A 13,470-nucleotide genomic window follows, 5' to 3' on the forward strand; every position below is an offset into this window, starting at 1 on the left:
TTCTCATTACCAAGAATGTGTTAGTTATCTTGATTTGGGTAATAGTTTCACAATGTATATGTATATGAAATCATGATATTGTATACTTTAAATATATACAATAATATTTGTCAATTATTCCTCAATAAAGTTGGGGGAAAGAACAAGAGAAGGAGACTAAGCACTAAAGAATAATAGTACTATGATATTCAGGATGGCAGGATTATTTCTGCGTGGAAAAATGAAAAACAAAAAAAGGCTCATACTTGTTCCATAATGAAAGGTTATCCCAGTGTTGGAAGTTAGATAGCAGAAAAGAACTAGGAAAAGTTTGGATTTTGGATCTACTATAGTCTAGGAAATAAAGAATCATACATATTTTGTTAGAATTAGATCTACCTGGGACTTCCTCTGTGGCACAGTGGATAAGAATCCACCTGCCAATGCATGGGACACGGGTTCAATCCCTGGTCCGGGAAGATCCCACATGCCGCAGAGCAACAAAGCCCATGCGCCACAACTACTAAGCCTGCGCTCTAGAGCCCGCATGCCACAACTACTGAAGCCCGCACGCCTAAAGCCCGTGCTCTGCAACAAGAGAAGCCACCGCAAGGAGAAGCCCGTGCACAGCAACAAAGAGTAGCCCCCGCTCACCACAACTAGAGAAAGCCTGTACGCAGCAACGAAAACCCAACGCAGCCAAAAATAAATAAAAATTAAATCTTAAAAAAAAAAAAGAATTAGATCTACCTAATTTCCAGTCTAAAGAAAATACAGAGGCTATAAGAATTCACTAAATACACCACAGGGAAACAATCAGGCAAATCCAGATGGTGGTACATAATATAAGACTCTTCAAAAAGTCAATATCATAGGGAAGAAAAGCGGGGGGAGGTTTTCTAGATTTAAAAAGATTGAAGAGGGGCTTCCCTGGTGGCGCAGTGGTTGCGAGTCAGCCTGCCAATGCAGGGGACACGGGTTCGGGCCCTGGTCTGGGAAGATCCCACGTGCCGCAGAACAACTGGGCCCGTGAGCCACAACTGCTGAGCCTGCGTGTCTGGAGCTTGTGCTCCGCAGCGGGAGAGGCCATGATAGTGAGAGGCCCGCGCACCGCGATGAAGAGTGGCCCCCGCTTGCCGCAACTAGAGAGGGCCCTCGCACAGAAATGAGGACCCAACACAGCCAAAAATAAATAAATAAATAAATAAATAAAAAATAAAAATAAAGGAATTCCTTTTAAAAAAAAAAGACATTTAAAAAGATTGAAGAGGGATTTCCCTGGTGGTCTAGTGGTAAAGAATCCGCCTTACAATGCAGGGGACGTGGGTTCGATCCCTGGTCAGGGAACTAAGATCCCACATGCTGTGGGGCAAATAAGCCCATGTGCCACAGCTACTGAGTTAGCACACCTCAACTAGAGAGTGTGCATGCAGTAAACTACAGAGCCCATGTGCTCTGGAGCCCATGCTCCCTGGAGCCTGCACGCCACAACCAGAGAAAACCCGCCGCCACAACCAGAGAGAAACCCACTACTAGAGAAGCCCATGGGCCGCAACGAAAGATCCCATCATTGACCCTGCGTGCCACAACTAAGATCGATGCAGCCTAAAATAAATAAATAAATAAATAAATCTTTAAAAATCTTAAAAAAAAGAATAAATTTCTAAAGAAAAAAGATTAAAGAGACAAACAAATGCAATGTCTAAATGCAGATTAGATCCTATTTTGAAAAAAACAGATATAAAAGACACTTGGGGGACAACTGGGAGATTCTGATTATGGACTAGATCTTAGGGAATAACAGTTAATCTTCTTAGGAGTGATAATAGTATTGTTATGTAGGAGAAGAGCTTTATTTATTTATTTATTTTTTAAACTAACTTTTTTTTTTTAATTTATTTTTATTTACTTATTTTTGGCTGTGTTGGGTCTTCGTTTCTGTGCGAGGGCTTTCTCTCTAGTTGTGGCAAGTGGGGGCCACTCTTCATCGCGGTGCGCGGGCCTCTCACTATCGCGGCCTCTCTTGTTGCGGAGCACAGGCTCCAGACGCGCAGGCTCAGTAATTGTGGCTCACGGGCCCAGTTGCTCCGCGGCATGTGGGATCTTCCCAGACCAGGGCACGAACCCGTGTCCCCTGCATTAGCAGGCAGATTCTCAACCACTGCGCCACCAGGGAAGCCCCAAGCTTTATTTTTTAAAGATGCATGTTGAAGTGTCATGATGTCTGTACTCACTTTCAAACAGTTAAGCAAATGTATATATACATACACACACACATTTGTTCAATCTAATTGATGGGTATTCAAGTGTTTGTACCAGAGTCTTTCAACTTTTCAACATGTTTGAAAATTATCATTAAAAATGTTTTAAAAAGAATGAGATATCTTGACAGAGAAGATCTAATCCACTAATCCGCTGTTTTTCAACAATTTTTTTTTTCTTCAGAAGAAACTGAGCCCAAAATACCACAACTAATGCAGGCCTTTTCTCAATAGAGATTAAAACTCAGGCAGATCTGCAGAATCTTAGCCCAAACTCTTCACATATGCCAGAAAACTGGAACCCAAGAGAAAACAACTGATCTGGGACAAACACCTACATGTATATGTAAAAACCAAACATATTTTTTATGGGTTTTTTTCTATTTTATTTTTTTAATTTTTAAAATTTTTATTGGAGTATAGTTGCTTTACAATGTTGTGTTAGTTTCTACTGTACAGCAAAGTGAATCAGCTATACGTATACATATATGCCCTCTTTTTTGGATTTCCTTCTCATGTAGGTCACTACAGAGCACTGAGTAGAGTTCCCTGTGCTATGCAGTAGGTTCTCATTAGTTATCTATTTTATACATAGTATCAATAGTGTATATATGTCAATCCCAATCTCCTAATTCATCCCACATCCCCCTTTCCCCCTTGGTATCCATACATTTGTTCTCTACGTCTGTGGCTCTATTTCTGCTTTGTAAATAAGATCGTTTATACCAGTTTTTTCAGATTCCACATATATGCGTTAATATACGATATCGGTTTTGTCTTTATGTTTAATATGTAATAATCCCATTACAACTACAAAAGAAGAAAAATCTGTTAAAGACTATAACAACCTAGTACATCAGAAATTTGTACAAAATAACTTCAGAATGCAGCATTAAATGGGAATTAGTTCATTAGATGCACAAAAAAACAAAAAGTAAAATTTTAAACCACTTAACTAGTATCGCCTATAATATTGTCTCACAACTTTGTCTATTGATTATGCCAATTATGCCTTCCAAAATCTGACAACATACCCTAATAACTTCATGTTTCACCATTCCCTCCACAAGCTTCTTGCCAGTCCCCCAAAATGCCATGTTTTTTTCATATTTCTATACAAGTAATTTCCTCTGCACACAGAATGCCCTTCTGCCTTTTCTTCATCTACTCCTCTTTCAAGACCAACTTCTTATATCACCTCTCCAATGAAGTTTTCTGACAGTGCTCCACACTGCTCCTTGAATTTCCATAATACTTTCATTGCTATAGAGACTTTTTAAACTCTTCCTAATTATTTAAACATATGATTCCTTCATTAGACCATAAGCTAACCTGATTTCACAGAGCAAGCCTTATTTATATCTCTACTTATAGTTAGCTTCAAGTGCTGGCAATTAGAAATAACAGAAGCTGTCTATTTTTAAAAGACAGCTTTCTTCCTTTCAAGAAGAACCTAAAAAATAAAGTGTTTGCCCTGAGTTGAAAGTGATAGTTTATTATGAAGCAGATTCATACCTTGAATGACTTGGACTATTTGTTACTCTGCCCCTTTGATACTCTTGTCACACAGCCCACAAGCATGGAAACTATCTGAACAAATGCAAAGAAGCAATCTGACCCTGCTTATACGTACAAGCCAATTATAATAAATGCATAAAATTATCTGAAGGATTTCTAGTGAGGGTAAGAACTTAAACAGAGAAGTCCCAAAGTCACTAATTCATTACTTACTGAAGTCTTGAGCAAATGTATATCATTAAGACTTCACACTCAAGTAAAATTCATATAAAATTACCCCCACATGTAAATATCTTTTTCTTAGACAGCTACCTTCAACAGAAATTTCATTTCTAAAAACAGAGCTATAATGGAAACTTCTAAAAGTTTTACTGCAAACATGCAAAAATATGGCATTACAATACCCAATGTATACTCAGCAATATTTAACCACTCAGCTCAATATATGGAGTATATTCAAAACCAAGCTTGATTCTTGCTGCCTGCAAGTCAAAGTAGCTGATGCAAGATGAATACATGCTTGATTTTTCTTGGCCAACACACATGCATCTTTAAGTACATACGCATTAGTAAAGTCTCAACCTATGGTCCTTGAACTACCAGTGAATCATGAGGAGCCTGCTGGTAGCCTAGTACTGCCCGACAAGCAGAAGCAGAAAGTTGGGTAGGGATGGTGATGGGTGGCGGGAAGAATCAGGTGCAGTGGTCCACCAAATGAAGATAAACCATTCAAGTGGTCTGCAGTAAGGAAAAAGGAGAGAACCACTAAATCAGCAAATTGATCGCCCAATTAATATGATCATGTTGTTTACCAAAATCAACCTAATGCTCCCTTGCAACAAGAGAAGAATGTGTTTCGGTCAAAAACCCCAAGAGAGATAATTCATTAACATAAAGACAAAAGTTCCTTATTACTGTTATTAACACTCAATAATCATTCACATTAGAAGACTCACCTGGGTATAGTACTACTAGCAAGGTGCTGCCAAAGCTTTGCATTTACAGTAAGAAAATCAGATTTAAAAATAAAATCCACTGATTACAATTTCTCCATAAGAAAGACAGGTATTATAGACTAGGGCCATCAAAAATCAAAGGAATGACAATTCCTATCATTTCTAGTGGCTTAAATCTTCTGTCCATACTGTGTATCACTAGCAACTGATTCCTAAATACAAAACCAGAGATGAAAAAAACAGCCCATTTAATATCCATGATGAGACTCTTCTTTCAAAATGTCTTTCCAACATAAATTCCAAAATAATCTTGACTGGGAAAAAATTTCAACCCTCTACTTAGTAGAAAATTGAAAACGAGTGGGACTAGCCCAGTGGAAGGTAGCTGATGAGGCGGGGGCTACAACATACCATGTCAGTTTTTAATGTAAACTGGAGTTTTAAAATCTTTTCTCAAAGAGGATTCAGCTTGCCCCATATGGCAGTATTTTCCAACTGTAGCTTCCCTGGCCTAATTTCAGTTCTCATACCTCCTGAACCTACCTACCCACCCACAGTACCACTCACTGTATTTCCAACCTGCGTTTTCTTGCTGTGGATGTCCCTTTTGGTTCTTTCCACACAACTCCACTCCTAGTCAAATCAGCCACCCTCTGCTTTAACAAATAAATGCCTCCTATTTCACAGTATGTCTCTCTCCAAAGAGTATGAAATTTTATGCATCCCTCTCATAAAGCCCCAGAGCTCACCAACCCAAAAAAAAATATGAAAGATTTTTACTTCTACTGTCACACTAGGGATAAAAAAGGAGGAGACTTAATCTTTAGTCCTAGTCATGTTCAGTGTGCTTCATTTTTTACTATAGGCACAGCCCTAAGAGTAGAAGCAAAAGAAAATTCAATAAGCAACCTAGTTAGATGATGTGTATAAATAATATATGGGACACTGAAAATATATAAGGAATAGATTTGCATGATATTCTTGGTGAAGAAAGTAACTGATAGGCTTCCCTGGTGGCGCAGTGGTTAAGAATCCGCCTGCCAATGCAGGGGACAGGGGTTCGATCCCTGGCCCAGGAAGATCTCACATGCAGCGAACAACTAAGCCCATGTGCTACAAATACTGAGCCTGCGCTCTAGAGCTCGCGAGCCACAACTACTGAGCCCGCGTGTCACAACTACTGAAGCCCGCGCGCCTAGAGCCCATGCTCCGCAACAAGAGAAGCCACCGCAATGAGAAGTCTGCGCACCACAACAAAGGGTAGCCCCCGCTCGCCGAAAGCCCATGCACAGCAACAAAGACCCAACACAGCCAAAAAAATAAAAACAAATAAATTAATTAATTTAAAAAAAAAAAAAAGAGTAACTGATGTCTTGTAGAGGATGTGTTTGTTCTGAAGTACACCAACCTCAAAAGGGCTGTTGGTATATTCTGGGGCTGGATGCCTAAAAAGTCTATCTTGTATTAGGATATGAGTCAAACTACAACTAGAATTTCTGCAACCACCATACTAGAATGAAAAGTTCAAATACAATCAGATCTATCAGTTTCACAGGCAGACCTGTTTTCCCATTTCCCAATAATTCAACAAAATTCAGTAAACTTACTTACTATGGTCAGGTCCTGAGAGGTGATTCTCATTTCTCTACCTTTTGTGAAATTTTCATGACTCAATTCTTAGTACTTTCCTCCTCTTTTTACTTACTTATAGCAGTCATTCGCTTTTAAACCTTCAGTCAATCCCCCAGGTGATTCCAAAATCCACATTCATAATCCTGAACATTTAGGAGTTCCATATCTAAACTTCTGCACATTCCTAAATGATATCTCAACTTAAAAATTCTTCTGGGGCTTCCCTTGTGGCGCAGTGGGTGAGAATCTGCCTGCCAATGCAGGGGACACGGGTTCGAGCGCTGGTCCGGGAAGATCCCACATGCCGCAGAGCAACTAGGCCCGTGCGCTGCAACTACTGAGCCCGTGCGTCTGGAGGCTGTGCTCCACAACGAGAGGCCGCGATAGTGAGAGGCCCGCGCACCGCGATGAAGAGTGGCCCCCGCTTGCCGCAATGAGAGAAAGCCCTCGCACGGAAACGAAGACCCAACACAGCCATAAATAAATAAATAGATAGATAGATAGATAGATAGATAGATAGGTTCACAAACATGGTATTTTCTTTTCTCTTCTGTATCCATCCCTACATCCAATAGATCACCAAGTCCTGCCATTTTTTTTTTTACCCTAATGGGTTCCTCACTCCAGTCTCTTCCCATTGTAAGCAATCCTCTATCAATGTTTCTCGAACTTTAACGTGCATGAGAATCATTTGAGAATCTTGTTAAAATGCAGATTCTGATTCAATAGTTCAGAGCTAGGGCTTGAGATTCTGCGTTTCTAACATGCTCTCATGTGATGGCAATGCTGCTGGTTGAGGGACCACACCTTTGAGCAGCTGAGGCCACTTTGTTTTCCTTTATTCCCTCAGCATGTGCACAATTTATTCAATGGTATTTTTATCTGTTTAAATAGTGTTTTATAGTTGCTTCATATGTGCATATTTTATTACGTTTTCCCAGAAAAGGATTCTGACATACTCAAGAAATAGGATAATGATTCCTTTTTTTGGAACAACAGCAACCAATACAAAGTTGGGCATATTATAGGTACGCAGCGCTTGTTGATTTTAAAATGCTTCCCCAGAAAATACAACAATCACCTCTTGATTACGAAGTTGAAGTAGGTTTATGGATTACCTTTGTCAACTTTTTAAAAGCCATTTCACTGCAGGTGCTTCCCTGGTGGCGCAGTGATTAAGAACCCACCTGCCAATGCAGGGGACAGGGTTCGACCCTTGGTCCGGGAAGATCCCACATGCCACGGAGCAACTAAGCCCGTGAGCCACAACTACTGAGCCTGAGCTCTAGAGCCCATGTGCCGCAACTACTGAAGCCCGCGCACCTAGAGGCCTTGCTCCGCAAAAGAGAAGCCACTGCAAGGAGAAGCCTGCACACAGCAACAAAGACCCAATGCAGCCAAAAATAAAAATAAATAAAGAGTTATAAAAAATAAAATAAAATAAAATAAAAACCATTTCACTGCAAATCAACCTTTTCACCAGATCTGACAGAGGAAATAAGCTTAAAACAGCTTTCTAGATTGACATGTATACACCGATGTGTATAAAATTGATGACTGATTAAAAAAAAAAAACAAACAGCTTTCTATTCATAGTTAAGAAAGCAAATGTTAGTTTGTAAATTACTGGTTATAGATTTATTCTTTCTCCATCAGTGAAGCATTAAATACATATTTAAAACTGAAACTATAAGCACAGGCAACAAAGGGAAAAATAGATATACTGGACTTCATTAAACTTTTGTGCATCAAAAGACACCATCAAGGGGGCTTCCCTGGTGGCGCAGTGGTTGAGAATCTGCCTGCTAATGCAGGGGACACGGGTTCAAGCCCTGGTCTGGGAAGATCCCACATGCTGCGGAGCAACTAGGCCCGTGAGCCACAATTACTGAGCCTGTGCGTCTGGAGCCTGTGCTCCACAACAAGAGAGGCCGCGATAGTGAGAGGCCCGCGCACCACGATGAAGAGTGACCCCCGCTTGCCGCAACTAGAGAGCCCTCGCACAGAAACGAAGACCCAACACAGCCATAAATAAATAAATAAATAAACAAACAAACAAACAAACCATTGAAGTTAGTTACCTTACTTTACAGTTTCCAGGATGTGGGGTTTTTTAAAAAAAAAAAAAGACACCATCAAGAGAGTGAAAAGACAACCTACAGAATGGGAGAAAATATTTGCAAATCATGTATCTTGATAAGGGTTTAATATACAGAATATATAAAGAACTCTTACAACTCAACAACAACAAAACCCCAAACAACCCAATTAAAAAATAGGCAAAGGACTTAAGTAGACATTTCTATCTATTAAAAGAAGATATTCAAATGCCAAATGAGCACATTAACAACTAGCCATTACAAAATGCAAGCCAAAACTACAATGAGATACCACTCACTTCACACCCACTCGCCGCAACTAGAGAAAGGCCTCGCACAGAAACGAAGATCCAACACAGCCAAAAAAAAAAAAAAAAAAAAAAGTGGTTAAGGTGGTGAGTTTTATATGTATTTTACTAAAATTCTTAAAACATAAAACTAGAAAAAAAGAAAAGAACTAGCATTCTTTATTATAGCCCTGAGTTTAAGCTCTGACTCTGCCGTTTGTAAGCTATGCCATGTTAAGCAAGTTATTTAATTTCTCCCAGCTTCAATCCATCTATGAAACAGAGATACTATCCACCTCCCAGAGTTGCTGAAGACTAAATGAGAACATAATCACAGTACCTGTTACATAATAAATACTGGATAAATGGTAGCTGTTGTTACTCAAAAACCATTGTTCTCATCAAGTAGGTGTTAAGGCTGCTATAAATGGATATCTGAAAGAATTCCATGATATTCTCAAGACACTCTGAAATAAAGAAGTCAATGTTCAGCATTCAGAGTTATCCTCCTGTAAACCTGGAAACTGGTGACCGCCTGGGTCAGTAATCTTGGGATATCATTGAATGTACAGAATAAATGACACACCCAGAAAGTGAGAACCTACTTTGTACATCACTATTTTCATTAAAGAAATGATCAAAATATGAAAAGAAGGTAACTGGCTGTCTTCAATGAATTTCATTTTATTGTTTTTTCTTCACGTATTTCTTATTTTTAAAAATCCTCAGAGATTTAATTACTTAGCAAATGCCTTGGGCTAGAGCCTTGTCTAGAGGACCTAAGTGCCAACCTCAGCATCACAATGTCATAATAAGGTGGAGAACCATACAAAATATGCTGTCTACAAATGTCAGAACAATTGGAAATTCTAGGAGTCTGGAAGCTTGGAGAGACCTGTTAAATAATCTTGCATAACTCCTGTAATATACCTTTCTTGATTAAAATTAGGCATTTAAAAAATGGTCAAAGTAACTGAAACTCAAAAACTGAATTCTAGGCAAGGTATGCCAGAAGATACAGCAACTGATTCCAAAACAATAGACAACACAAATCCTATAACATGAATTAAGCCATTTCCATATTCTATAACCTCTTACAAAAATTTCTCAAAATTTCTTCAAAGAACTAATCCACCTAGAAAGGAAGTTTTTCTCAATATACACACAATTATTTGCATACTTAAGAGACTTAGATTCAGAGGGAAAGGGAAAGTACAGTATCTCAAAGAGCCAAAAAAGTTTGTTTTTTTTAAAAGTCATCTTACTAAGTCTGCTGATATTCAGAAAGTGAAGCCATTCTAAAACGGTGATGTTTGCACAACACTGTGGATGTAATTAAATCTGTCATGAAAAGCATCGGAAACTGTATTTTACTCCATGCTGATAAAAAAATTTTCATAGGCCAATATGTCCAGATTAAAACTACTAACAACTGTTGTACGTCTCAAAAGTGAAGGATCTGTGCCAACACCCTTAGGAAAAAGTCTTTCCCTTCCCAACAAAAATCTATCATAATAAGCAAGAAACTATTTAGCATGTTAACCTGAAACACTCACCTGAGCTAATTCCTTTAAACCACAATTAACTCTTTAACTATCATGACAATGAAGAATAAAGGCCTCCCTAATTAAATTCCAGAAGTAATCCTTTTATGCCACACAGCTCATTCCTTCACCCCAGTTACATCAGGGTCATGCCTTCTCTCCAGAAAAAAAATAAAGAGGTTTGGTGATTGAGGTTCCTTTTTTCTAAACTTTATTTCAAAAAGGTAAAGCACAGCTTAAGATCCAGAGAACTCAGTTCTCAAAGAAACTGATACTATAGTTATCTAACTAGATACCATTGGTAATAAACTACCAAAAGCTAATACTTCTTGCTTTAAAAAGCCCATGCTAATAATGCCTGGCTCGTCATAAGTCACACTACCAAAAGGCCATAAAACCATAAATTGGTTCAAGTGCATTACCAATAGAAAAACGTTGAATTAGAATATTAAAATAAGTGTGAAAAATTTTAATAAAAACTAAACACTACCTATAACAAGCACACTACCTATACTTACTAAAAAGTAACACCACCTATAGTTCAGTACCATTAATTATCACCTCACCCGCAGGAAGAATCATCTAACCCCCAAGTTGATCTTAACCTAAGGGTGTTTTCAATCATGCCCTTTTTATCTTCCTGCCCTGTTTTCAGGGCAAATCTCATTGTTAATGTGCCACTGAGTAATTATGCTCTGACTTGAAATGCACTATAAAGTACCGTTTTCATGGACGATTTTTTCAAGACACGCTTCGCTGAGCTCTCAAACTATTTACCCAGGACTTAGACATACAGGATGCCCATACAATTTAAATGAAGTGGCATGGCTAAACACCAGGCAATTCAGGACATTCATTAGCCAAACCATTCATGTACATGGTTTATAGATGGAGCTTAGTGACAGGCAAGCAGCTGGTCTAAATGCTAGCTAGCATGTTAAGAAAAAGTTGTAAACCCACCCATCCCCAAACGACTTAGTCTAGGAACTTATGCCCCACATTTTGAGACGTCTAACACAAGGTTGGAACAAGACCAACACTGTCATCTTTGCTGTTCCTAAAAGCGATTTCTTATTTAAAACATTCTGTCCTCTACACAAGCTATAGAATGGACTCAGCAAGAGGTCATTTAACTAAAAGTAGAATTAACTGTACTATTCTTCTGCTATACTACAACACCAATTGCATTAAAATACTCTCCTCAGCAAACTGCTTTTTACAATAAATAAGAAGTGCGTTTCGTGTTACAAAAACTTTTACAGTACCGATCCTGCTAGGGTAAACGGACTCTCAGGCATTTGTACTTTTATCCTACATATTTTCCTTTACGTAAGACGGACAGGAATTTGACTAGCCCACCCCGACACTGGTCCAACACCCCCGGGCTGTAGCAAGAAGCCACGTTTTACTCGGGAAGACCGTTTCCCCACCCCTCGTTAAAGTAATGCCTGTGGCCGCTTGAGACTTCCCCAGCCGAGCTTCAGAAACTTGCAGGTTTAAAAGGCCAAATTGGAACCAACCAGGGCAGCTGTCATCTGAAACTCAGGAAAGCTGAGACCAGCCAACTCTGCTGAACAAGGACGGGTGCGGAGAGATGTGACGGGGCGCGTCGGAGGGAAGGCATCAGGCTCCCCCCCACCCCCCATCAATTGGCTTTTCTGCAACCCCAGCGCCGCCATCCTGTTCCTGAATAATTAAACCAGCTGGAGAGGGAGTGAGGGTGGCCAGAGGCAGTTTCTGGTCCGAGTTTCCCGAGCCGAGGCGATGGGGTCGAGAGGCCGAGGGCTACATCCCCGGAGCGCTGAAGGCTTTATCGGGGGCCAGGGAGAAAAGGGGGCGACCCCGCGGCCGGCGGGGCGGCCGGAAGCGGAGCGCGGGGAGTGACGTGGAGGCGGGGATGACAAAGGGGCACGAGGACCCCGGCCGCGCGGCCCGCGGGCCCGCAGGGGCCGGGACAGGTGGCCGGGCCTGGCCGGGAACAATGGGGGGCCGAGGCTGCCCCCTGGCGCTCACCTACCTCCGGTGCCCTCCGAGTTCTCGTTGAGGCTGCCCGAGGAGTCGTGCTGGGCGCCCACACACCCGCCCATGGGGGCCCCCGGCGCCTCGTCCGCCACCTCCGGGCGCTCGTCCGGGCCCGCCGCCGCCTCTGCCTCCTCCGGCGCCGCCGCCGCCGCCGCCGAGCTCCGGACAGGCGCGCCGCTCCGCTCGCCCGCCGCGGCCCAGCCTCCGCCCCCCTCGCCGCTCCACCCACCGCCTTGGCTCGGCCCCTTCCTCCGCGCCCACTTCTACCTCAGTCCCCGGGCCGCCCGCCCGGCAGGCCTGTCCCGCGCGCCGCCCTCGCCTCCGGCTCGGCCCCGGCAGGCCGGGGCTGGCCCATCCCGGGCGAGCCGCAGCGCCCGCCTCACCCCTTCACAGCCCCGCACACCCGCGTCCAGGCGAGCCCAGCGCCGGCGCCGGCCGACCGCCAGGCCCCATCGGCCCCCACGCCGCGGCGCCGCCCTCCGCTCCCGAGGCCTGGGCTCCGCTGGGCCACCCCGGAACAGCCGGGGGGGGCGGGGCCGCGGGAGGCCGCGCACTGATTGGCTGCGGGCGGGGCCGCGGGCGGAGGGGTAGCCAGGAGGCGACGAGGCAAGAGGAGGGCGCCTCCGAGCTGGAGGAAAGGAGGGGACTGGGGAATTGCTCCCAGGGACGAGGCGTGGAAAGTAGGCGTGGAGGAGGGAGAGGCGAAGACGGGAAGAAGAAAGGAAGTCGATGAAGGGAGAGAGAGCAGGAAAGGAGGAGCAAAAGTGAGAAAGGAGAAGTGGAAAGGGGCGAAATCGAGTTTCTGACTCCTCGGGCGGCGTCAGCTCTTTCTTGTAGAAGCGGGTCGGGAGCGGAAGGTGGTGGTGCACAGAGCAGTAGTGATGGGAGACTCGCAGGCTGGGTCCCAAATAACTGGCGGAGGGAATGCATTAGGCTGGCCGAAGGTTGAAGTCCCAGCACCTTTTGGATTTGTGTAGAGTTCAGTGGGTTGGTATCCCGAGTCTGGGCTTACCCTTGCCTGCCCCATCCCCTTGCCCCCTAAAATCTCTGTGCCCCATTATTAGACGTAGAGGCGGTCATTGTGGTTGCAAACTGAACTCAGATTACAGAGGCAAGCCATCCGGTGCAGGGAGAGATAAGCGTGGACCTTAGTTCAGGGGACGTGGGCTAGT

General features: G+C 42.8%; 1 protein-coding gene across 6 annotated transcripts in view; it reads right to left on the minus strand.

The window, feature by feature from the left end:
* Nucleotides 1-12,805, minus strand: part of UBTD2 (ubiquitin domain containing 2) — a 61,512-nt gene extending 48,707 nt beyond the window's left edge. For 2 of the 6 annotated variants that reach the window (XM_057540886.1, XM_007171354.2), the window contains exon 1: nt 12,294-12,499. In XM_057540886.1, the coding sequence (XP_057396869.1) occupies nt 12,294-12,363 (70 nt within the window). In that variant the 5' untranslated portion in view covers nt 12,364-12,499. Of the gene's footprint in view, nt 1-12,289 lie in introns of all 6 variants that reach the window. The other 4 variants (XM_057540883.1, XM_057540884.1, XM_007171357.2 and 1 more) reach the window with 4 other exon arrangements.
* Nucleotides 12,806-13,470: the final 665 nt, after the last annotated feature.

Source organism: Balaenoptera acutorostrata, chromosome 2 (assembly GCF_949987535.1).
Source record: "Balaenoptera acutorostrata chromosome 2, mBalAcu1.1, whole genome shotgun sequence".
In the NCBI taxonomy this organism is placed as follows: Eukaryota; Metazoa; Chordata; class Mammalia; order Artiodactyla; family Balaenopteridae; genus Balaenoptera; species Balaenoptera acutorostrata.